Source organism: Lemur catta, chromosome 11, assembly GCF_020740605.2.
Source record: "Lemur catta isolate mLemCat1 chromosome 11, mLemCat1.pri, whole genome shotgun sequence".
Taxonomy (NCBI): domain Eukaryota; kingdom Metazoa; phylum Chordata; class Mammalia; order Primates; family Lemuridae; genus Lemur; species Lemur catta.
Genome location: NC_059138.1, coordinates 13,024,188 through 13,051,178, shown reverse-complemented (window position 1 = coordinate 13,051,178; position 26,991 = coordinate 13,024,188). Strand labels below are relative to the sequence as shown.

Sequence of the window (26,991 nt, the reverse complement as noted above, 5' to 3'; positions counted from 1 at the left end):
CCAAAAAGCTGTTTAAAACATGGAAACCTAGTAAAGGGCACCAAATGTCATTAAACATGAACCATATGTGAAAGTTAAGTACCTCATATTCTTAGAGATACCACTAAAATGGTTTCTATTAATAATTATTCACAGAAAAATTATAAAAGATACAATATTACAACTGTGTCATAAATATCATAGACTCCTAGAAATAGCAACTGTTTTAATAAGTGCCTCATAACTGACCCTTTGTAGCTACTTTGTAATAATTTTGTAAGAAGAAAGAAAAGTATCAAGTACACGAGAAACTCTTTTTCTCTTGCCTCGGGCTACTCTGATCCTGCAGATTACAGCTGGTAATTTTGTTCCAACCTCATTTCCCGGGGTAAGTACCTGCTCCCCTCTTACACAGTCTAATCTCCCACCAGGCTGAATGTCTCCTCCCCCCACAGGACACTTCCCTCCACCCTCAGAGGACAACACTCAACTCTTCCTTTAATGTGGATCTCCCATTTCACATTCTTCCAAGCCCATCCCTGGTCACCCCAAACAGGCACTCCTAGAGAACTCTAACCATTTTTATTACAGCCACCAGGAAAAATGGCTCATGGCTCACCATCTGCCCTACCAGGCTCTGAGCTCCTCCCAGCATGGGGCCACACCTTATTCGTCCCTTAGAGCATCCCTTAAAGCTTCTAGAAGCACCTCACACATGCTAAGTGCTCGATAATCATTCATCACATGAATTAACAAGTGGTTCCCTTTGGGGTGGGGGGAGCAGGGGCTCCCGCTGCTTCCAGCCCTCAGAGAGGGCAGCACTGCCGCAGGGAGCGGGGGCTCAGTGGCCCACCTCCCTCGGCATGGAGGAAGACCAAGCATGTTCTCCTCCCGCCTCCCGTCCACACTCTCCACTCCTTCCTGCTCCACTCCACTCCTCCTCTACCTCTTCTGCCATTCTCTCTGCCCTTCCTCACTTCTGTCCCCACCCAATCAACACCCAGGGCAGGCTGCTCGTCAGTATTAGGCTGTGTCAAGCTACAGTAACAGCCCGGGAGACTCCACACCTAAGTCAGTTCTTATGAAGAAAAACGTGGAGACCCTGACCTAGCAGGCCAGCCACTGGACACTGTCCTTGAAATAAGCCGCCCCCGTAGAAGCACGTCCTTGGACGTACGCCGCCTCGAGGTGGCCATGGCAGCTGCAAAACTGCAAGAGAAGCCTCTGGCTGCTCAGCCAGCAACTCAGGCTGCAGGCGGGAAGGGGATCAAAGCCTGTGACCAGATTCAGGGATATTTAGTCACTTCGTTTTTCTTTCCACAGGATTCAAGTGACATCTACAAGAATCTACAAGAGCAAAGTGCATCCTCCTTTCAAGGAAAAGTAAGAATAGCAAATTAGTAAGAAACTGCAAGGGTTGCCCTTACACACTTGCCCAGCTCATTGCTTGAACTAAACATGGAAGTGTTCTGACTATGTCATCTATGCAGCCAGTGGGTTATGAGCTCCAAGGCCAAAGATCCTACCAGAAACTTCTAAGGTTCATTTAGATCTTACATTTGTTCTTATTGTGACTACTAACTAATATGTAATATTCTGTGGGTGCTTCCTATGTGCCAGGCACTGGGATAAGTATTTTATATGCATGAATACACTTACATCTTAACAAGAACCCAATGAAGTAGGTGCCAGTATCACCCTTGTTTAATAGTTGAGGAAACAGAGGCTTAGAGAGGCTAATCACTGTCTGAGAACCACAGACAGTTGAGGGAGGATCACTACCAGGGAGTTATCTAAGCCCAGCACCTACACGTCACCATGACGCTCTGAGTCTCGGGAGCACCGCAAACAAGCACCTTAGGAAGGCCAGAGCTGCCCACCCCACCCCCCGCCAGAGAGAAGCAGGCCCTTACCAGTTGTGATCAAATAGGCATCGGGAACTGTGATATCACACACGTATGGTGGCTTGGCAGTGGCCAATGCTGGAGTGTCCACTGTTGCTTCAAGAGTGAAGGTGGTCACAGGATGCAGGGAGGGCAGGGGGGACTCAGCGCTGCTCTCCTGGGGGCTCTCACTCGCGGTGTTGCCATTCAGGGTGGTGTCAGTGGGAACAGCAATGGTAGCACTAGTGTCAGACGTGCCCGGCTCAGCAGAGGTGTTCCGAGGTACATCTGACGGTGTGAACAACGGGCCCACAATGATCAGCTCTGTTGGCAGAGGCAAGGGAGTCAACTCGGAGACAAACGAGGATGCTGATGACAGGTACACGTCGGCAGTCAATGCTGTACCAGTGGGAATGGCTTTGGAGAAAGAGGCTGAGATAGATGAGCGACCACCTGTGGCACTGACTCCCTCATCGGAAGGTGTCGGAGTTGAGAACAGGGAAGACTCAGTTAGAACAGGTGTCACGTGGAAAGCAGTCAACGGTGGCGTTACATGAGTCCCAGCAGTCAGGATGTCAAGGACGGGCTCAGAGCTGGAGGGCACCAGTGTGGTGACTGCAGATTCACGGGAAATGAGTGAAAACTCAAAACGGGAGGTAGTTTCAGTGAGAGCTGAGGTAAAATGAGCTTCAGAACCTGTAAGTGAAACTGTTGATGCTTCAGTGAACTCGGGAGAGTCAGAGGGGAAGCTTGATCGTGGTGACGATTCAGAGTGACCGGGTAGGAAAGTGGCGGTATTTAAAGGCAGGACTGAACTTGGCCAGAGCTGAGAAAACTCAAGGCTTGGGGAATTAGGAAGAGAATGCTGAGATGACTGCAAATCAACAGAGTGGGACAATGAGAATGTCTCAATCAAGGTAGAAAAAGACTGAGACATGGAGGGTGACAAGTCACCTGGCGTCAGAGACAGAGAAGTGAGTGCTTCCAAAGGGGAGAGGACGGAGCTGCTGAATCCCAGTGGGGGAGTTGAGAAAAAGCTGGATGTGAAATCCAAAACGCTTCCAGGTTTGTGTTCGAAAAAACTGGCAGCTTCCTGGTGAGAGAAAAGTGAAGACTCTACTAAAGGAACCAAACTGTAAGAAGGAGAAAGACTCGGCTCCCGGACGGCAACCAAGGGTGTGCTTTCGTTTGCTATGACAGGGAAAAGTGAGTCCAGGCGAACGCTGGTGGTGACCGAGAAAAACGCAGCGGCCACACTGGATGGCATCGCTTGGGTTTCAGCAACAGAGGAGGCGGCAGCAGTAGGACCAAGTGACGCTGGCCCGGGGAGGCGGCTGTGGGACGGGTGCACCTGGGTGGTCACAACACTGCTCACATCCACCTCGGCCGACATGCCAATGCTCACGTCTGAGACATCCACAGATCTAGAGGAAAGTGAGACAACAGGTCTTGAGGGGAAAAGTGTATTGAATATTTGAGGCTCTTCCTCAAACTCAGAGAAGTCCGCCACGACACTGCTCGGTGGAGAGACGCTGCTTTCTTCCCAGACGGTCAGGGACAGGGTCTCCGCACCATCCCCGGAGCCCATGTCTTTCTCCGCAAGGCTCGAGGCCAGAACGTGCCGCGGTGACGCCACCCCGCAGGACGCGCACCACGTGTACGGCCTGAATAAAGACACCACCGGGCTCAGGATGTGAGTGTCGCCCGCGTGACTGGGGACCACTGAATTGCCGAGCAATTCAGACATTTCACGGGAGCCGCTGGGAAGGAAGGGGTTGTAGGAAACATCGGCTGTAGAAGTAGAAAATGGTACAAATGCAAGAGGAGTTGAAAACCAAGCGGAACGTGTACTGCTGAGTGCAAGGGCTGTGTGGGCAACAGTCACAGCGGGGGATGCTCTTGGAGAGATGGTTCCTTCTAGACTTTGACCCAACGCAGTGGTCACATCAGGGTATCTGTCTGTGCTTGCGGCCGAAACCTCCTCTGGAGGCCGTGAGACCTCCCCCGGAGACGGGGACGGCTGGTGAGTAATCCCCTCACCCCACGGCTCGGGCTCTGAAGACCCAGAGCTAAAGAGGAGGGTGGTTTCCACATCGTTCGTCACTGACGCCACAATCTCTGGCAAAGTCCTGCTTGATAACTGACTGTAAATATCAAGAGGATAAAGCACCAAATTCCTACTAGGAGTTGGAATCACGCCCTCGGAGGTGGGAAAAGCTGATCGGAAGGTGTTGAAATGACTGGGGGACTCAGCGTGTGCTGCCGGTTGTCGCACTGTGGTCTGCCAGGCTGATGTCACCTCTCTATCGTGTACAGAGATCGTGGGTGGCGCCGGAGTGAGCGTGGGCTCTGACGGTGCTCTGGGTGGCCCTGGCGAGCTGACTGTGACATACTGCACTGGAGAAGCCACCCGGGGGCTGGTCCAGTGAGCATCTGGCAGGAAGTTATCCATTTCATCCTCATCGATGGCCACCTCATTGCTCGTTACCGACATGTAACTTGCCACAAAGATGCTGTGATCTGCTGTACTTTGGGTCCATTTTCCTTGGTTAAAAAAGGTTATATCAAAAGTAGTGGCAGATGGAGAGGAGATGACATGGAGGGAGCTGCTCTGCTGGGACCCTGGGGCGGTTTCGGTTAAGGCCACTTGTGCAGCACTGTGCGTGGTGCTTCTCTTCAGCACGAGCCCCTCGGAGGAGAGAGAAAGGTTGTGCTGTTCCGGGGAGAGCTCATCTATCAAGAAAATCAAAGCTGGGTTAGCTGTGATGCCATGAAAGTCACACTGCTGACATTAAGTTTCAGGTATAAAAATGTACTCATTCAACAAACACCCGTTCACTGTAAATATCCATGATTCATAGTTAGAAGTTAAACAGCTAGTCGGAAGCCAGAAATTGCCAGAATTACTGTCGGGACAATGTCTGCAAATATTCATAAACCTGAGCACTACTTTTACTTAAGCTGTGTGTGTCTGTGTACACATTTACATACTTTTTCTCTTACTTTCTAACGACAGACTCATCTCCGCAGAACCACAGAATTCTGGAAAACGAGGCGGCCTTGGGAAACTGTCTAGCCCATTCTCTCTCATCACACAAGGAAAGAGAGGTTCAGAGAAGGTAAATAAACCAATTATAAGGCCACCCAGACAGCCTGGAGCTGGAATCTGAATAGAAGGCTGCCTTGACTCCAAAGCCCATGTGTTTTCCCTTCCACAATAGGAGGTGGCTCCTTAGAGAAATGAACAAGACAGCTCTGACGGCATCAGAGAGTTCCCAGGTAGGAGAGTTCCACAGTTTCCCAGTTGTGCTCCCACACAAAGGCCCCAGGCTACCTGCAGGCCCAGCTTTCATCACTCCCACTCTCCAACCTCCCCAACTATGCTCTGGCCAAATGAGCTACCTGCAGTTCTCCAAAACCAAATTCTTTCTGGCCTTAATGACTGCACGTTCTTCTCCCCCTACCTGGAATGTCCTTCCCGAGCTCTCTACCTGTGTTATTCCTACGGGTCCTTCAGACACAGCATCGCTATAACCTCCTCTAGAGTTGGGTTAGTGGCTCTCCGTGGGCTTCTACCTGTCACATCCCTTATCATGCCCACTGAAATTAATGTCTGCTCATTAGACTCTGTGCTTCTTGAGGACAGGCACTCTTTACCAGTTTCTGCAGTGCCCAGCACAGTGAATGACATAAAATAAGGGTTTTAATAAACATCTGTCTCATGAATGAATGAATGGTGCCTGAGGATACCAAGTTCTGACATGTGCCAAAATCATCCTATCATCCACTCAAACTTTTGTATTCTTTATCCTTGTGACAGCTATCCTTATTCCGTAAGTTTAATAATTACCTCCATCTGTAATTTAGGTACGTAGCCTAGAGAAGCAGGACAGGTGACAGCCCAGCCACTGATGAAGGCCCAGGGTCCAGATCTGTCCACTGCAGTCCAGGCTGGGGCTGAGCAACCAACAAGAGCCACAGCAACACCCTCCTTTCTCTTATCCCAACAGTCTATCAGGACACAGTATATGAAACAGTATAGGGATAGTCTTGAATTCACACTATTTTTCTTTGAAGTGAATCATTTCTCTTCTATTTCTGGCAACACGGCAAACTAGAGATCTTGAAACCCTCCACTTGGGAACACTGAAGAACACTTAACACATGCTTAAAAACATCCTGTTAAGGGCCGGATGAGTCTGCGAGACAGTAAGGTGAACACGCTGAGCACAGGAACAAAGCAGGAGCGGGACGGGGGCAGCGGCTGGACAATGAAGTAGCCACACGGCCGAGGGGAACCCAGACCAGATGACCTAGTGCTTAGGCCACAGGGGAGTGAGGGGCAAGTGTTTAGCCTAGACAAATGGAGAACCCAATTGAAGACCATCTTCCACAAATGGAGGCTCAGGAAGTACCATACCCTCAGGGAAAGAGTGAAGTGGGAAGAAAAATATCCATGTCTCAGAGGACAGCAAGACAAAGTAACTGTCCCATCAGTGTCTGGCTTGAGAATACCCTGGGCTGACTTTCCCTCTTCCCTGCCGAACTTTCCTCAGTCTCTCCCTTCTCTTCCCTGGGATCAGGTCCTAGAATAAAATATCTCCACATGAATCCCTGTCTCACGCTCTGCTTTCTGCAGCAAACCCAGACTGAGCACTGTCATGGGTTGAACTACATCCCCCAAATGTTCCTGTGTTGAAGTCCTAACCCCCAGGACCTCACAAGGTGACCATATTCAGCAACAGGGTCATTGTGAATGTAATTAGTTGAGGTCAGACCAGAGTAGGGTGGGTCCCTCATCCAATATGCCTGACGTCCTTGTAAGAGGGGAAAATGTGGACACAGACAGGCACAAAGGAGCACACCACGTGAAAATGAAGGCAGTGATCAGAGTGATGCACCTACAAGTCAAAGAGCACCAAAGCTTGCCAGCAAACCGTCAGAAGCTACAGAGGCAGGGAACACGTTCTCCCTCACAGCCTCAGAAGGAACCCACCCTGCTGACACCCTGATCTTAGACATCTAGCCTCTAGAGTTATAAGACAATAAATTTCTGCTATTAAACCCACCTCCCCTCCCATCAAAAACAAAACTATCTGTCTCAACTTTGACTTTGTGCAACTATTGTACATAAAGTCTCCCCAAATTTGGAACCTGTACTACTTGTATGGTCCTAATAAGTATATAATGAGAATCAAAATTTAAAGTGGACCAGGTCTCCAATGCCCATCAAAAGCTAACATAAATCATGCCCAAAAGAACACACTCTCGAGCCAGGCATCAAGGTATTCCTGCAGCTGGAATTGCAACAAATATGAGCACAGAGTTAGAAATTATAAAGCATCTAGGGAAACTAGGTACCATAAACAAAAATCAAGAGAAATCTCATGAAAAAAGTAAAAAAAAAAAAAAGCCCACACAAACAGAATCATATCTATAAAGACGTCAGATATTGGAACTGTGGGGTACATTTTTTAAAGTATGTTTAATTCATTTAAAATAATAAAGAGGAGACTGAAAACACAAGTAATAAGCAAGAGACTATGAAAACTGACCAGAAATATTTGGAAAAGAAACATTTAGAAATACTAAAATTAAAAATTTAAAACTCAATATATATAAAAAACAGCAATTTAGACATAGCTGAAGCAAGATTTAGTGAACAGGGGGATTGACCTTAAGAAATTACTCAGAATGGGGCACAGAGAAACAAAGAGATGAGAAATGTAAAAAAGAAAAGTTAAGAGACATGGAAGACAGGATCAGACAGTCCAACACACACTCAATCAAAGTTTTATAAAAAATAGAAGGATGAGGGTAGAGACAATATTTGAAGACACAGTGCTAAGAATTTTCCAAAATTAATGACTGAGACATGAATCACTCAATTCAGAAAGACCTAGAAATCCCAGGCAAGGTGGATTTTTTTAAACCCATGCTTACACACATGAAGATACCATAGAACATCAAAGACAAATAGAAATTATAAAAGTAGTCAGAGAAAAAGGGATAGCAATTAAACCAGCAGAGAACTACTTCACAGAACTTGAAGCCAGATGACAATGAAACAAAATCCTCAAAGTGCTCAGAGAAAATATCTAAGATCTTAGATTTGAATAACCAGGAAACTCTCTGGCAGACATTTTCAGATAAACAAAAAGTGGTTACACCAACAGATCACCCTCAGTAAAGGAGCTTCGGAACAAGGCTGTCCCCCAAGAAGGGTCATTATCCCAGAAGGAAGAGCTGAGAAGAGGGAATAAACAGTAAGTAAATGATAAACATGGTTAAATCTAAACAAATACTGATGGTACAAATGAACAATACTGCCATACACTCTGTGAGTTTACAAAACACATATAATATGGAATTAAAGCAGCTTTTACAATTGCATAGAGGCTGAAAGAGGGACAGCCAGAGGTATTGGTGACTCACTAGCAGAGATGGAAATCAGGAGTTAAGACAAAATTCTGTGACTAGATTTTGTTTGTATACGCTAAAATTTGTAAATAATAGTTAGTCCTGTAGATAAAATATTTCTAGCTGGTTCCCTTAGCATCTGAAAGTCACAAACTTAGACCAGATATAAACTGCTTACGTAAAAGGATCATACTCCTCTCTCCATAATACAATTTTTAAAAATGAATAAGCAATACAAGGAGGAGGATATTCCTTTTTTTCTTTTTTTGTAGAGAGAGGGGTCTTACTATGTTGCCCAGGCTGGTCTCAAACTCCTGCTCTCAAGTGATCCTCCTGCCTCAGCCTCCCACACCTGGGATTACAGGTGTGAGCCACCGTGCCCAGCTCATGAAAATATAACTTGCTGTCTTCCATATAACCTGGCTCTAGGATTCCTTGTCTAAGTGTTTTTATTTCTTACCTGTCATATTCCAAGCATGGGTAAAAGAAAACATGATACTTATTACATCCACGGTAAAACAGCAGCTGTTCTTTTCTATAGTAAAGATTTAAAATTTACAAATTTAAGAAGTAATAAAATCATGATTCTGTCAAACTGTATATCATATAAATTTCAAAGTTTTCCTAAGGACAAATCATTTTATATGTCTATTTTAAAACGCTGCTATAATTTGTTTTTGAAATATAAGATCTGAACGGGGAACAAGATCCCTTTGAAAGTAAATCAAAAACACATTTGCAAGTGAACCGGAAGACTGCAAGAGATAAAATAACAAAAGCAACGTTTAGAGGCTAATTTACAAACCCAAGTGTCTGAAACAAGTTAGAATTAAACCGACTCTGCCTTCCAAGGACAGGGAATGGGGAAGACAAAGTGGCCAAAAGGACAAAAAAATTCTGATTAGAAAATGACAGGCACAAAAACTACCTATTAAGAAATGGAAGGTGTGCCAAACCAAGCTGGGATGCTTTCTCTTTCTCTCTTTCTCTTTCTCTCTCTCTCTCTCTTTCTCTCTCTCTCTCTCTCTCTCTCTCTCTCTCTCTCTCTCTCTCTCTCTCTCTCTCTCTCTCTCTCTCTCTCTCTCTCTCTCTCTCTCTGCCAAGCCCCAGGAGACAGAAAGCAGCTCTGAAGAGACAGCAGCTGCAATGCCACTGGGGATTACTTCTGTAGTTAATTCAGGAAGAGGCTAGAAAACCCAGGTGAGTCTCTCTCACAACATAAAAGACGTCAGGGACTCTAATTTCAAGCCCTGGAGATCAATTTTCAAGCTCTAAAGCGTTTGTTCTCAAAAGAGTGAAAGGTTCTCTCTTGGACGACAGAGAAAGGAAAGGGCTGGGGTGAGACCAGTGCCTCTCAGACTGTGACGCCCACGCGAAGGACGTGGCCCTGGCTTCTGCATCTCTCCCAGCTGGCCCAGCCAGGCCTGCCACGCTCTCCCAGCAGCCAGCTCGAAGGCCCTTTCTCCCATTTAGGCCGCACGACCCCTATTTACAGGGTGGGTGCCTACCGCGTACCTCGTCCTGGGCCAGATGCTGGCCATGCTGGGTGTAACAGCCCAGAACCAGCCTGGGCCAGGCCACACTGATCCAGTGATTAAACATCAGTGAGGGAGAGGCCCAGCTGTCTCTGGGAACTTGTCTAAGATTGGCACAGGCAAGATGATGGGGTGTTTTTATCCAACTTTTTTTTAAGTCATATTTTTCTATCTGGAAATCTTCCCCAAATAGTCAATCATGGAATCATGGACTTCTCAAGCTAAATGGATCCTTTAAGACCTAGGCCAATCCCCTTGCAGTGCAAATGAGGCTCAAAGAGTTTAAGCTGACTTGCTCAAAATAGCACACGGGTGCAGAGCCAGCCCCGACAGGCAGGCTCGTGTGCTCTCCGCAGCTGAACGCTCCGCACACCACACCACGTTCTGTCAACTCAGTCTGATGAATTAAAATTGTTGAAGAAATTAAGTTGAAAATCATGCTAAATTGTTTACTGAATCCTGTGCAAAGGCATGCTTTTTGGACTGGGAGGCCCCACGGTCCACCAGGGGACAGCTCACAGCTGCCAGCATGAGCACTGGGAAAACATGTCCTCCGCGGGCTGGCCTAGGCATCCCAAGGGACGGCAGTGCCAGGCATCTCTAGAGAGTTCAATCCAGGTAGCACCGCTATTTCTGCTTCTTTGCTAAATTGTAGAGTTTCCAAAACATGATGAGTCATCTCAACTCTCTGTGGATATTAAATCTACTACAGAACAAGGACCCCTGGCCCCTCAGAATTTCTAAGAATTTAAAAACAAAAGTAGTTGATCATTAAACCGCTACCCAACTTGGCAAATCTTCAGCAACTTTTATTCTCCTTCTAGTTCTCAGGTTGTCCTAAGGAGGTTTTTAATGCCATTATTAACACCATCCGTCACCTCCCCCTTCCCTGCCTTTCATTTTTCTCTCCCTGGTTTAGAAAAGAGTGTCTTTCCTTTCTTTCTCCAAATGTACACCAATATCTTCTACCAAGTTACTCTCTTCTCCAACTAGTACTGGTGTTATTATCAAATACCAAGTAGATAAGAAACCTATTTATAAATATACATACTTACCAGTTACACACATAATACGGAGGACACCTGAGTGTGAGGAAAAAAGAGCATTACCCTCACCTGTGATGCCCCAGTGTGTCCCATGGACTTCCCTCCCACTGGGGTGACCACTATTTTGAATTTGTTGTGTCCTTGGTATTTTGACCTCCTCGCATGAATCACAAATGTTCTTAACAGCATCCAGAATGCTGGTGAATCCTTTCCAGAAGGTTTTCAATTTACATTGTTCAGATCCATCAGAGGAATCACTACCTATGGATCTCTATACCCTTACAGATGTTTTTTTAAATAATAAGACTTTCAAGTCAAAATTACTGTTTGATCCACTGACTATGGAATGTGTGTTACCAGGCATGAAAACAACATTAGTCTCCTTGTACAACTCCATCAGAGCTCTTGGGTGACCAGGTACACTGCCAATGAGCAGTAATATTTTGAAAGGAATCTTTTTCTGAGCAGTAGATCTCAACAGTGGGCTTTAAATATTCAGTAAACCATGGTGTGAACAGATGTGCTGTCATCCAGGCTTTGTTGTTCCATTTCTAGAGCACAGGCAGAGCTTACTTAGCATAATTCTGAAGGGCCCTGGGAAATGGTAAATGAGCATTGACTTCAACTTAAAGTCACCAGCTACATTAGTCTCTAACAAGAAAGTAAGTCAGCCTGTCCTTTAAAGCGTAAAGGCCAGGCATTGATTTCTCCTCTCTAGCTAGGAAAGTCTTTGATGGCATCTCCTTCCAATAGAAGGCTGCTTTGTCTACACTGAAAATCTGTTGTTTAGTGCAGCCTCCTTCATCAGTGATCGTAGCCAGATCTTCTAGACAACTTGCTGCAGCTTCTCCATCAGCACTTGCTGCTTCACCTTGCATTTCTATGTTTTGGAGATGGCTTCTCTCCTTAAACCTCATGAACCAACCTCTGCTAACTTAAAACTTTTCTCCTGAAGCTTCCTCACCTCTCTCAGCCTTCATAGAATAGAAGAGAGTTAGGGCCTTGCTCTGGAATAGAGGCTTTGGCTTAAGGGATGTTGTGGTTTGTTGGATCTTCTATGCAGACCACTCAAACCTTCTCCATATCAGCAATAAGGTTTCACTTTCTTATCATTTGTGTGTTCACTGCAGTAGCACTTTTAATTTCTTTCAAGAACTTTTCCTTTGCATTCCCAACTTGGCTATTTGGTGCAAGAGGCCTAGCTTTTGGCTCATCCTGGCTTCTGACAGGAATTCCTCACTAAGATTAATCATTTCTAGCTTTTGATTTAAAGAGAGAGATGTGTGACTCTTCCTTTCATGTGACCACTTAAAGGCCACTACAGGGTTATTAACTGGCCTAATATCAATACTGTTGTGTCTCAGGGAATGGCGGGGCCTGAGGAAAGGGAGAGGGAGCGGAGAGCAGCAGTGGAGCAGTCAGAACACACACATTTATGGATTAAGCTGTCTTATATGGGTGTGGTTCGTGCCTCCTCAAAAGAATTACAATAGTAACATCAAAGATCACTGATCAGACATCAGCATAACAGATATAATAAAGTTTGAAATAGTAAGAGAATTATCAAAATGTAACACAGAGACACAAAGTGAGCATGTACTGTTGAAGAAATTGTGCCAATAAGCTTGACACAGGGTTGCCACAAACCTTCAATTTGTAAAAAACACCGTATCTGTGAAGCGCAATAAAGTGAAGCACAATGAAACAGGGTATCCCTGTGTTCTGGATCCTAATATCTTATGTCGGTTATAATTCCTCCCAGTTTGTGGCTTGTTGTTTTACTCCTTATGGTGTCTTTTGATGAACAGGTCTCAATTTTAATGTGGTCAAATTTATCAATCTTTTGTTATTTGATTCATGTGTGTATAAGTCTTAAGATGGAAGGTTTAAGAAATCATTCCCTTCACTAAAAGGTATAATGTCATTCTTCTAAAAGTTCTAAGGTTTTCCCTTTCATATTTAAGATCAAATGTGCCTGGACGTGTAGGGGTGTGGGGGGGAGATGTGCACGAAGTGTGAATGTGGACGAGAGTGTCCCAGACCACTGTTCCTCAAAGTGTGGGCCACAAGCTGTTTCTAGTCTGCAATGAGGTAAGGTGCTTGAGCCAGCATGTAAAGCAACATATCGCTTCTTCAGAGAGGAAGCCATGCTACAAAAATGTGTCAGCCGTGCTACAAAAATGGCCAGGCACAGTGGCTCACACCTATAATCCCAACACTTTAGGAGGCCAAGGAAGGAGGATCACCTGAGCCCAGGAGTTTGAGGCTGCAGTGAGCTATGACGATACCACTGCACTCTAGCCTGGGCAACAGAGGGAGACCCCGTCTCAAAAAATTTTTAAAAAGTCAGCTGAACTAGATGGCATTCTCTGTGAGGGCTCAATTCACACTCTCGTGTAAGTTTCTATCTCATCTTGGATGGAGAACAAGAGCTTGTAGACCAGCACGTTGTGTGGCACTGTATGGGCAAAGATGTGGGATCTGTTCAAGGCCCAGCAGGATGGGCATGGGGGTGGGGGTGGTATCGGCCGTATGGCCCACCGAAACACAGAGAAGGCCGGTATGTCTGAAAGGAAGGCAAAGAAATTTAAAAAAACAAAAACCCTCCAAGATGGGGTAGGAGGAGGTAGGGGATCAGACCCTGCATGGCTTGGAAGCCACCTGCTAAGGACAATGAACATCATAAATGCAGTGGGAATGGCATTTAAAAGCCCAAGAATGACGTGATCAGAATAATGGTTCTTAAAAATCCCTCTTGCGGCTGTGTGAAGAACACGTTAACAGGGGGCAAGAAGAGATGTGGAGAGACCAGCTATGTGGTCACAGTAGTTGAACCTGAGATGACAGTGGCTTGCAGTGGTGTGTCTGGGACTTTGCTGTTCAGAGTACAGTCTGCAGCCCATTGGCATCACCTGAGAGTGTGTCAGAAATGTAGCATCTCAGGCCCACTGAGCCCCTACTGAATCAGAAACTGCTTCTAACGAGATCCCAGGTGACTCATGTGCCCATTAAACTTTGAGAAGCACAAGCCTGAGATTTATTTTAGGGAAATCCACATGGTGATATCAAGTATGCAGATGGGTAGATGAGCCTGGGATAAACATGCCAAAGTGACAGGCAGGGAAAACCAGGGAAGTGAGGTGACAAACAGAAAAGGTTTGTAGTATTCAGGAAGAGGTCACTGTGCTGAACGACGCTGAGAGATCAAGAACACGGAGGTGGGCAAACCCCTCCGAGGTGTGACGGCAGGTTTCCTGCGAGGGCAGAAGCCAGGCTGCCTCAGGCTGGGAGTGAACGACAGACATGGGAACGGAGGCAACGTACAGGCATTACAAGAGGTTTCACCGTGCGGGGCAGGAAGGGGAAAAGACAGGAAGTTGTTTGGTTCTTGGACGAGAGAGAAGACTCACTAAGGAGCTGGTTAAAGATGCAGGTTTCCAAAAATGCAAAGCCTTAATCTAAGGAGAAACATCAGACAAACCCAGGGACGTTCTATAAAATACCCGACTCTTCAAAACTGCCAAGGTTGTAAAAGACAAGAAAAGATGAGGAACTGCCACAGATCCCAGAACACTGAGGAGACATAACAACTACATGTGATATGGGATTCTGGATTCCAGAACAGAGGTGGAAAACAGGTGGAACCCTGTGAAATCTATAGTTCAGTTCATAGCCCTGTCCCCATGTCAACTGCTTAGTTTTGACAGCTCCACTGTGATCATGTAAGATGTTAATATTAGGGAAGCTGAGTGAAGGGTACATGGGAACTCTGGGTATTAATTTTACAACTTTGCTATACGTCTAAAATTCTTCCAAAATGAAAACGAAAATAACTCAGGTTCTCATTTGGCACATTGGGCACAGGACTTGGGTATTTGTTGTTCTTCTTGTTGTTTTAGAACTTATGTTTTAAACCATCATCATGCTTGATTCACCGGAATTCACCAGAATTCACCAGAAGGACATCAAGGGTCCTCAGAATGTACCACAAGACTCAGGTGTGTCAACTGAAGAACGACGAGGTTCATAAATTTGGAAAGGAGAGCTCTATCTCCCATAAAGGGCTGCAGCCTGCAGGCAGCCACTCCAGCAGGCTGGAAGTGTAACCTCCAGCCAGAAGCTGGACAGACGCAGGCACTTTGAGGGAGGGGTAAAAGGAACATAAATTTATGCTGAGCGGGGTGGCCGAACATACATATTTAACAAGCTACAGGAGTCATGAGTATTTACAAAAGGAGAAAATGCACGTGCACCACTGAGCTTCATGCCTGTCTATGGGTCACATGTTCAAAAAATGGCAGCATCAGCATAATCCAGGGGTGGAGTTTTCAGCCTCCAACATCAACAGGTGAAGCAGAGGACACAAAAGCCCTCTGTGCGCAGCCTCCTATAGACTGGCCAGAACCACTCCGGGTCGGTGGTCTGTCAGGAAGGAATGCTTCTGGGTTGTATCGAAACCACAAAAGGGAGGGGCAGTCACAAGGTTGGCTGAAATCAGCAGTGGAGCAAGTCCTTCCAAAGGGCTGGTTTCTGTTTAACCCTTAGGGAAGAAAGCCCCACAGCAGCTAGCCAGGGAGGGGTATGAGCTAGAGGTGTGTCTATCCATCCTGTTGTGGCCAGGAATTCCATTTTTAAGGTTTAAGGAACCTTGGCCAAGAGGGGGTCTATTCAGTTAGTTGGGGGGCTTAGGATTTTATTTTTATTTCTCAAGTTCAAAAAGCAGTCACGAGCCAAGAAAGGCCAGGCAGCTGAGAAGCCCACTGGGGTCTGGCCGCAGGAGAGTCCGTGACGATGCCACAGCTGGGTTCGCCCCTGGTGCAACTGCCCACGGACTCTCCGCTCCTCTGCTTCATGGCTTCTCCCCTCAAGAGTCGAAGTCCAGGTGGGAGTGTTCAACTGGCCAAGCCTAAGTCACATGCCACATTGCCCCACCAACCCCATGGCCCTTTGACCCTCACACGATGAGGGATTCCCCAGCAAGAGAAAGGCGAGTCCCCAAAATGACAAACAGCCCATATGTCAGTACTGGGCAGCTTCAGTTTTCATTGGAAAAATTCCAGCTAATAAAAAGCACAGTTCTCCAGCACTGGTATAATGCAGTACAAGCCAGAGAGTGGGACAACAGGGCCAAAGGCTCCAGAACTTTCCACAGAGAACAGAACTGGGTGTTGTTCTATCCCCAACTTGCTCAGTTCCCCTGGAAAAAATCCTTTGTAATTAGTCACACCTTCCTTTCCTCCTCTAGAGATGGGGACACAGAAAACAATTAGTGACTTCACTGAAACATGAAGAGAACTCACGCATAACTTCAGAAAATGATGACTGCCAGACAAAACTGAAATAATGATACTGTAAAGCTTTTTAAAAATTCACACCATTATACTTAAAACATCAGTATAGACTTCATTTTGGGATTTAGGGACTCTTTCTTTGCATGGCTTTCTCATTTAGGGAGATAAGGATATTAAAATGCTCGTTTAACTCAAGGAAAGGTACAGAGTATCCATTAGAAGATGTTCTGCTTTACTTTGTTTTATTCTTTCCTATATAAAATGCAATCCTTTTTTTTGCCAACCTAGAAAGCAAGACTGTCAGCACTTTAAATAACCAAAACAAACTAAATACTCAATTCACTAAGAACAAAGGCGAAAAAAATTCTCTGCCAGCCATCTGTTTCTAAAATAATTTAATTCAAAACACAGTCCCATAACAACAGGGAAAAGGACACCATCAGCTCCCAGATAATCTCCTGTCTCCGATTACACCCAGAGTGGAGCCGCACACGCCATCCCATGACTAAGCATGACCAGGCACTTTCCCTCCCCGCAGCGACAAATGTCCACACCGACACACACCTGTAACAAAGCGACCAGAGACACGCTGCCTCATTGGGGAGTCTAATTCCAACAGGCGGTAAACAGCTTATTCCTTAATTCAGCCTTAAATTAAGCTCCTATTTTATATCAAGGGAACGGGAGGCTTAGAAGAAAGAGGGGGGTCATTTTGGCCGGAAGCAGCAGCCCTTAAGGACAAAGGCACCAAGTCTGGACAATGTGGACGTGTCTGTGTAACAAACACTGGTGGCTCCGTTTAGTTGGAGACAATACTAGAGAAGTTGGCTCAGGAGTGTGAGAATGTCAGCAGACAATCGGGAGCCACTGGATATTTTGAGCAAAGCAGCCTTTTGGTCGAAGTTATCCCGAAGAAAAATGAACCGAGCAGAGAGGCGAGAAGCACGAAACAGAGCTCACTCCACCACACGCTGGGTGGGGCGAGGATGCGATCAGGACGGTGAGGGGAACGGAAAGTCAGAGACCGCGGGAAGGTAAAACAGACGCTAAAACCCAGCTGCTGATGGGGTGGGTGGGCCGAGATGGAACAAAAAGTCGGAGGTGATGTGGAATCACACTTCCAACTGCCCACTAGACAACTTCACTTGGGTCTCCTGCAGAACCCTCAAAACCCCAACCCCAGCCCATCTGCCAGTGACGTTATAACTCGTGCTCACGGCCAGGTCCTTCTAGTGCCATCCCCTCTCACGTCCCTCCCTCCGCACAGCCACCACTTAATCTGGGGCCTCACAACGGCCTGCTCGGAGCTCTGCCTGGCACAGCTTCCGTGGCAGAGGGGCTTTCCAGCACCCTGGGGCGCGGCACACAGAGCTGTTGAGACCACAGACACCACCTGCTTCCTCACTCACTCCGAGTTTGATGCAAGAGAGCCCAGAGCATGTGAACATTCCTGCAAATGGCTTCTAGAGAGCTTCTTGAGCGGGGTCGTGAGGCCCGAGTGCAAAGGGTGGTAGCACCTCCAGCAGGACAATTCCCTACCTTGTACAGACAGTGTCACTAGAGATGTGTGACCACCCCCAGCACACCCCAAGCCCTGGGGCCGGGGGCCATGGGAAGCCGTGCTGAGAAATGCTGTACCTGCCCCAGCCCTGATCAGGGGTGTGTGTTCCCAGCCACCAAAATGAGTCAGTGCTGTGGTCTCTCCCCACGAGCCATAACCCGCCCTAAACTCTGCAGCCTCCTTCAGCCCCTCCAACCCATCTAGAGTTTTCTAGCATGCTGACCTGATCAATCTGTTTCTGTATATCTGAGATTCACCTAAAGGAAGAAAAGAAATCACCCTACCATGTCACCCCATTTTTAAAACCCTTCGGTGGTTTTATAACCACAGTCAGTGGTTATTAGCCTTCAGAAATCCAAAGCCCTCAACTGATATACAAGAGTCCCCAGCTCTCTGTTCCCGCCTGTCCTGCTGGCATCATCCTCCCACACCCAGCCCACGGTCCAGCCACCCGGGCGCTCTCTCACCACCATGCAAAGGCTGCTCCCTCCACCAGCCCCTCCTTCTTCCCCTAACTCCTGTCGCCCCCACCCCTTTCCATCTTCCCCAGAACCCTGCCTGTGCTTTTTTCCTAATTCTTAAGTCATATTCTTGGTTCACGCCTCTGCCTCCCCTGGTAGACTGGGAGCTGCCTGAAGGGAGAGGCTGCATCTCTCATCAGCCTGTCTCCTGTGTTCAGCCCACAGTCTACCAACAAATACCTGCTGACCACGTGAGCTCAGCACAGGGTATGAGGTGGTAACCAAGATGGAAAAGTCCCCTGCTGGTAAGCAAGGTGCTGTGATGGAGAATGACGGGCAGGAAGGTCAGGAAAGGAGGAGGAGCCAGGAGAGGAGAGAGCGGAAGGCTGCTCTAGTCCCAGGGGATGGCGTGTGCAGCAGCCTGAAGTGGGAAAAAGTCTGACAGACGTGGAAATGGCTGGTGTGACCCGTGCAGGGCCACCAAGGAGAGCCTGGCCCTCGAGGCTCACGTGGAAGGCAGGGAACCAACTTGGGGTGGATGGAAAGGTAATTCTAGTGCTCAGCAGGGCAATTTGGGCCAAAGATACAGGTGATTATCTGCAGAAAGATGATTGTTGAAGTCAAATGACACCATCAAGGAAGTACGGTGGGGGGCAGAGTTCAACTTCCAAACCCTACGATGATACACTCATTTAAGGGTGTTCTGCCACTGTTAGCAATCATACTGCGATGGTCTGAATGTCTATGTCCTCCCAAAATTCACATGTTGAAACGTAACCCCAAGGTGATGGGGCCTTTGGGAGGTGATTAGGTCATGAGGGCACCACCCTCATGAATGGGATTAGTGTCCTTATAAAAAGGCCTGAGGGAGCTTGTTTGACCCTTCTGCCACGTGGGGACACACAGAAAGTGCCATCTCTGAGGAATAAGCCCTCACGAGAAACCAAATCTGCTGGCACCTTGATCTTGGACTTCCCAGCCTCGAGAACTGTGAGCAATAAACTTGTGTTGTTTATAAATTGCCCAGTCTAAGGTATTTTGTTATAGCAGCCCAAACAGACCGAGACACACACCCAATACAGTCCTATTTACATATAGTTCTACAACCCAATTCAGTCAAGCACACAAATAATCCTCATCCTCACTTAATTTATTTCGATTCACGGGCAATCTTTCCCAAATCCCCTCTTCTCCCTGCTTATTGGTATGAAGAGCCTACTGATTAGCAATTATCCATAGAATTAACTCTCTAAGTATCTATAATTATGACTTCTCTTGGTTTATTTGAGGGCCCCATGGGACTTCAGGATGAGGAGTAACAGGAAGTAAATGTAAGTACTAATTTGCCAAGAAACTAACCAGATAAAACATACAGAGAAGCCAGAAGGCAATTTTCTAAAACTGAAGTCCTACCAGTGTGGAGAGTTTTATATTTGTTTTTGCTATTTACAATTAAACGTTTAAATGCTGCCAATAAACTAATTTTAGCATTTTTAACTTTTTATTATGAAAGTTTCATACATATGGAAAAGGTGAAAGACCAGAACCCATTACCCAGCTTGAACCCCATCAACTTTTTTTTTTTCCAAACAAAAGTAAAGCAAATCCCAAATATCATTCATTTCAATAAATACTTCTGCATCTCTGATGAAGACTTTTTAAAAATCATAACCACAATATAATTATCACACCTAACAAATTTAAAAATAGTTCCTAATATCATCTACTTATCCATTTTATACTTAGTTTTTCTTTATGGCTTCAAAATATTTTTATACAATTGTACAACGGCTTTTTTCAAATCAGGATCCAAATAAGGTAAACACATCCCTTTGGTTCATGTGTCTCTTAAGTCTCTTTTACTTATAACAGTTTTCCTCTTTTTTTTTTTTTTTTTCTTTTTTTAAGCTCTCAATATTTAGTTGTTAAAGAAAGGTCATTTGTCCCTATAAACAGCCCACATTCTATATTTGGCTGACTATATTCTCATGATGTCATTTAACATGTTCTTCTAAATTTCCTATAAACTGGTAGTTAGGTCAAGAGGCTTCATGAGATTCAGCATCAATGTTTTTGGCAAAATACTTTCTAGGTGGTCCTTTTTACTTCCCATTGCTTCATAGCAAGGGTTGCCTAATTTCTGGCGGTCCCACTTGCAGTGATACTGAAATTTATCAGGTGCCTGGGAGGTGACAGCCTGCTCCATCTATTACAAGGCGTCTCATCAAGTCTTCACCTAACGATTAAGCAGTTACTGATGATCATTGCTTATATCCATTATTTCATTAGGGAGATTAGGTTTTTTAAGCCTACATTAATTAAAGATATTCCTAGGCACAAAGCTATAATTATAGAAAGAATAATAATTACTTGGTATCTGAAACAATAACATATTTGTGTGTGTTTGAGAACATTTCATTAGTCACCTGATTAGAAATTCAATACAAAGATGATGATTTCTGTATTGTACTTTTAAAAGGTTAAGATAAATCACTGACTCTGTGAATGTATTAGAGTAAAGCCCTCCCACCCCTTCCCCTGAAGTTCAAAGTTCCAAAAAGATAGTGAACAAAGAAAAAGGTAGATCTTGGAAATCATGACACTTATGAAGAAGGAGGGAAGGAGGAAATAGAAATGTCAGAATATCTCCAAACCAGAACATTTATTTTAGTATCTTTACAAAGGACAGATTAATGAAGTCCTAAAATAACCTTAAAACACAATGGTTAAACAGTTTAAATTTCCTCTTCTTCCCAAACCCCTTAACTAGAGTTTTTGGAAAACAGCAAAAAATGATCTGAATCCTTTTCTTCCCTATCCCACACTCACAGAAGGGTTAATAAACAGTAAAATACCTGTGTGAACAGAAGCAAGAATCTTCCCCACTCCAAAGACAGAGGCTAGTTAATACCTTCTGCATAATCATTTAATGATCCTGAGAAATCCTCTATTAATAGCCAAGCTCATAGGTGCCTACACTTCCCCCTCGGTTAGGGAACTTCCAGCTTGGGAGACCAACTAGTGCTCCATCGCACAGCCCAGCCCGGTGCAAGAAGGTGGGGAAAGGGAGGCCACAGACCTGCCCTCAGGGGTAACCTTCAAGGATCAGTAAGATGAGGGAGCCTGAAGACCTCCAAAAAAGAAATTAGGAAACCTTAAAAATATTGCAATGAGGCCGGGCGCGGTGGCTCACGCCTGTAATACTAGCACTCTGGGAGGCCGAGGCGGGTGGATCGCTCGAGGTCAGGAGTTCGAGACCAGCCTGAGCAAGAGTGAGACCCCGTCTCTACTAAAAATAGAAAGAAATTATCTGGCCAACTAAAAATATATGTAGAAAAAAAAAATTAGCCGGGCATGGTGGCACATGCCTGTTGTCCCAGCTACTTGGGAGGCTGAGGCAGTAGGATCGCTTAAGCCCAGGAGTTTGAGGTTGCTGTGAGCTAGGCTGATGCCACGGCACTCACTCTAGGCCGGGCAACAGAGCAAGACTCTGTCTCAAAAAAAAAAAAAAAAAAATTGCAATGAATGGCACTGGACTGTATGCTTAAAAATGAATCAGATGATAAATTTCATGTAATGTATATTTTACCACGTTAAAAAATGTTGCAAAGGTCAATTTTGAGGTTTATAGACTCATGTAGACAATAACGACCCTCTGCCAGGTGCTGTGTTCCGTAATCCCTCTCACTTCCTTGGTGAAGACACTAAGGCTCCAAAAGTTGTTCAAGGCCCACAGCCAGGAATTGATGGACCCTGGATTTGAACCTGGATCCACCCACTGTCAAAATCCCTTGCTCTGGCCACAGTACCACACTGCCTCTCTGGAGAGGTGTACTGAGAGTTTGCAAAGGAAATTTCTAGATTATCATTCTTGAACAGCTCTGCACAAAAATTTTCATAATTCTGTATATTAACAACAGCTGCACAATTTGAAAATTCTGCTCACTGCATCTCAATACAGGCCCATCAACTTGAGGAATTTTAAACAACGTTCCAAAGAGCAATACAGTGAAGGTAACACCTCGGACACCAAAGCCAGAGGGCCATGAGGCAAGCTCCCAGGGTCAGCTCCGCATGTGACAGCACGTGGGTGCTGCCACTGGAGGACCTTGTACCTAGCCAAAAAAAGGATATAATCAGCTTGTGAATTTTCCCAGGAACTAGCTTTCCCAGGCATTGGACTGGTAACCCATTCACGACCTTACCTGCCAGGGTAAGTTGGAGGTGGGCCCTGAAGCAAGAAAACCCAAGCAAGGAATACAATGGACCCAAAGACCTGCCCGCTACCCCCAGCAACCTACTAAGGACTGCCTGGGACTTCACACAACACACGGGCAACTAACATGTGTCCCCCTAGACTGTGCCCCCTCCACTGGTGAGGAGGCTAAGGCAGTCTGCCAGACCCACAAGACAGAGGTGGGGATATAACAATAGATCTCCTCATTTGTGACAACAATGACAAGGATTCCAGAAGGCTCACTTTGTGCCTAGATGCTTTACAGGTACCCCTGAAGTCCCACAAAGCCTTCCCGTGAAGGCACTGTCATCCGCGCTTTACAACAGGACGGGGACACACAGAGTTTGGTTTGCCCAAAGCCCGGCCAAAGAGTCGGGGCCAGTGCCCTGGTCCGTCTGTCCCCAGCACCTGCCGTCCCAGTCACAGCTTACAACACTAGTACCTGTGTTAAGAAAACACCACCCAAATGAGTAACTTTTAAAAATTATTTCTTTCTTTTACTGTTTTTTTTTAAACTGACAAACTGTATCTATTTATCACGTAGAACATGATGTTTTGAAACATATATACATTGTGATATGGCTAAATGAAGCTAATTAACATATGCATCAGCTCACATAGCTGTCTTTTTTGTGGTTGGAACACTTAAAATCTACTCTCTCAGCATTTTTCAAGATTAAGATACATTGTTATCAATGGGTAACTATCATCACCATGTTGTACAGTAGATCTCTTGAACTTACTGTTCCTAAGGGAAATTTTGTACCCTCTGACCAACATCTTCCCAATGCCCCCTCCCCAACACCACCCCAGCATCTCAATAACTTTTAACTGAAAAGCAATATAATTGCCAACAAGCACATGAAAAGATGCTCAGTATCATTATTTGTCATTAGGGAAATGCAAATCAAATCCACAATATAATACTAATTCACACTCATAGGATGGCCGTATTTTATAAAATGGAAGAAGTAAGTGCTGGCAAGAATACAGAGACTTGGAACCCGCACACACTGCTGGTGCATCCACTGTGGAAGAGTTTGGTGGTCTCTCAAAAAGTCAAAACAGTATTATCATCTGACTCACTAATTCCACTCCTAGGGATATACCCAAAAACATTGAAAGCAGGTGTTCAAACAAAAACTTGTACATGAATGCTCATAGCAGCGCTATTCACAATAGCCAATAGGTAACATCAACCCAAACGTCCATCAACTAACGAATGAACAAAATGTGGTATATCCAGACAATGCAATATTATTCAACCATAAAAAAGAATGAAGACTGATACATACTTCAACATAGGTTAACCCTGAAAACATTATGCTAAGTGCAAGCAGCCAGTTACACACATAAAAACACATACGGTATGATTCCATCTACATGGAATATCCAGAATAGACAAGCTCATAGACACAGGAAGCAGACTAGTGGCTGCCAGGGGCAAGGGGAAGGGGACAATGGAACCAGAGGGTGGTGACAGTTGCGCAACATCGTGAATATACTTAATGCTACTGAATTGTACACTTTAATATGGTTAAAATGGTAAATTTGATGTTATGCATATTTTCCCAAAAATCTTTTTAAAGGTAGTCAATCGAAGGGCTCAAATACAAAAACTCCGAGGTACAAATTAGATATCCTTATTTCAGTTTAATTTGGTACGCTATTATTTTTCTAAAGTTGACTTTCCTTTCTACCAGTATAGTATCTCTCAAAAAGTGGTCCTGCTCTCAAAATCACCTACTCTCCCCAGATTCTCTGGTGGGGTGGGGCCCAGGAATGCACATTTTAACACACACCCCAGGTGCCTTAGCACCAGCCCCATCTAAGACATCTCAACCCTGTCCTTCCAGCCAGTTCCCAGAGCTTCTTGAAAGGAAGGTGTTAATCACCTCCTTATTAACGCCCCAATCCATGCACGCTGACAGCTGCCATCTAAGGTACCAGCTCTGAGCCGTTAGCATCTGCTGTGTTTAGCTCCCAGCTGCACTGTGCAAACCAAGCCCCTCCACCTGGCAGAAGCTGACCTTGGCCCCACTAACTACTCTGCAGCTCTACACCACTTCTGGGCCACAAAGGTGATTACTTGCTTTTGAGATTGATGAGACTTTTTGGCTATGTTCATATTTCATCTACCAATTTTATGTATTTAAAGCATGGAGTCACTCGTGCCATCCTGCCCAAAGACTGTGATTGACTTCTGACCAGCTCCACTTTAAAACCAGGTTGCTAACATGTTTTCTTCTAGGCAGGTTTAAATCATCTTTTGAAGCAGACTACTTTTTAAATGAGCTTATAAAGGATTTTTTCATATGATGTGGCAATTTAAAAATACACCCACAGTCTAGGTCAACTCCAAGCCTGGCAAAGAATGTGTTTAAGAGGAGTCTCTCATCCCTAAATTTACAAATTCCCCTCCCCCACCGTCATCTCTCGCCATCCCTCGCCTGCCTCTCCCAGTGCCCAAGTTCTTATCTGCCTCTCTCATCTTCTCCCTTTTCTCCTTTTAACTGGTTTAACATATAATAATATGAAACCAGATGATATATATTACATTCACAGCTAACATTTACTGAGTGGAGCTTTTATTCTCTGCTTTTAAACACTGGTTATAATTTTTTCTTTAAAACATCATTTTCTTCTTGTATGTAAGCCTTAGTTGATTTCTGCAGGGGAATCAGTGGCCTTTACAAGAAAAAGACTCTTGATTACTGATGCCATTTAAATAAGAAACACAGGGCATCTTCAGTGAGAATTTAAACCACTCTACTGTCATGATACAATTACTCTTTCTTTTGCTTGGCTATAGGGACGGGAAGAAAAGTCTCTCACAGACAAATGATATTCTAAAACAGAACTTTAACTTAAAAAAAAAAAAAAAAAGGCCTAACAGCAGTCTTGTATGGAGGCATCTAGAGGTCCCCAATTCTTTGGGATACAAACACACGCATATTTTTGTTTGTATCTGCATTAAGTATTTCCACAAGGATACACAAAACACTAATGCCCTTTAAGGAGGGGAATCCATTGGCTGGGTGATGGGGCGGGAAGGACTCTTCACTTTATAATTTTGTGCCTTTTGAATTTTAACCATGTGAAAACATGATCTATTCAGTAAAAGTTAGATTAATAAGTAATAAGAAAATACAATATCGTGCCTGCTGATTCTAGATGGAAGCTTGCGATCCATGATTCAGATGACATATTTGCTAGAAGATAGATTGCTTGGTCCTGAGAAAGTCCTAAGTCACAGACATGAACAGTTGCCATGTTTCTTCAAGTCCTGACTTCGCAATATCAGAAGACTCTTAAAATACAAATGCCTACAGCAGCCAGGGAGAGAGGAAGGCCAGGAGTAAACCTTGAAAAACAAAGGGCATGAATTCAAGGAAAGCATGCTGCCTCACACCAGCAAAGTGTGCTGCGTGTGGCAAGGTATTCGGTTATTCCAAGAGGAGACAGAAACTCACAGTTTTTAAACACTGGTACCTCTTTCAGCATTAAAAAAAATAACTACATCTATAGGCCAAGTAAACCACTTCTTCAGGCTCAAGCTTAAAAGAATACCAGGAAATGTTTGCCTTAAGACTAAAAGTTCCTAAAGTTACTTAAAAATCACTTGCCTGCCTTCACACGAATGCAGAGTCCAGGGGCACCAAGACCTACAGGAGACTGCAGGACTGCCCATGACACCATGCCCACGGAGACCCAGGGTGGGTCCCACACACCAAGCCAAGCCGATACATCTGAGCCAACCCAGCAGGTAACCAGGGGCAGCTCGTGCAAACACACCCCAATCCAAGACTGTGCCCAGCCCCACCATCTTTCTAGTCAACACCAAATTTTCAAGAAGATGGCTGAGCCCCCCTTATTTCAAGATCTTCTGTCAAGAACAAGTTACCCCAGCAACATAAGCTAACACTTTGGTGGTCTCTATTGTGTTAAAATTTGTGTATGCCACAATTGCCTGCTTGCTTACTTTACTTACTTTGAGACAGGGTCTCACTCTGTTGTCCAGGCTAGAGTGCAATGGCATCATCATAGCTCACTGCAACTTCAAACACCTGGGCTCAATCAATCCTCCTGCTTCAGCCTCCCTAGCAGCTGGGATATAGGCACATGCCACTGTGCCCAGCTAAGTTTTCCATTTTCTATAGAGACAGGGTCTCACTATGTTGCCCAGGCTGTTCTCGAACCCCTGGTCTCAAGCAACCCTCACGTCTTGGCCTCTCAGAGTACTAGGATTACAGGCGTGAGTCACAGAGCCTGGCCAGCATACTCTAATTTAATATTCCAGCTGTTAAAAACCAGGAAGGGGGTAGTGACAGCAAGGGGACACTGGGGGGCTTCTGAGGGGCAGATAATGCTCTGTTTCTTGATCTTGGCATTGTTATACAGCTGTAATCAGTTTGTAGAAATTTGAGCTGTATACTTACGAGTACTTTCATATATATTATATATATTATAATTTAATTGTAAAAGTTAGAAATTATTAACTAAATTTCTATCAGATATGCAAAATCCTTAAAACACTTTCTAACAGATCTACCAAACATAGTTTGAAAGCTACTCAAC

General features: G+C 45.1%; 1 protein-coding gene across 1 annotated transcript in view; it reads right to left on the bottom strand.

Moving 5' to 3' along the window:
- Window positions 1–26,991, bottom strand: part of KIAA1549 (KIAA1549 ortholog) — a 103,418-nt gene that overhangs the window by 65,601 nt on the left and 10,826 nt on the right. Inside the window, exon 2 of the mRNA XM_045564137.1 lies at window positions 1,893–4,595. Coding sequence (XP_045420093.1) covers window positions 1,893–4,595 — 2,703 coding nt within the window. The remainder of the gene's footprint in view (window positions 1–1,892; window positions 4,596–26,991) is intronic.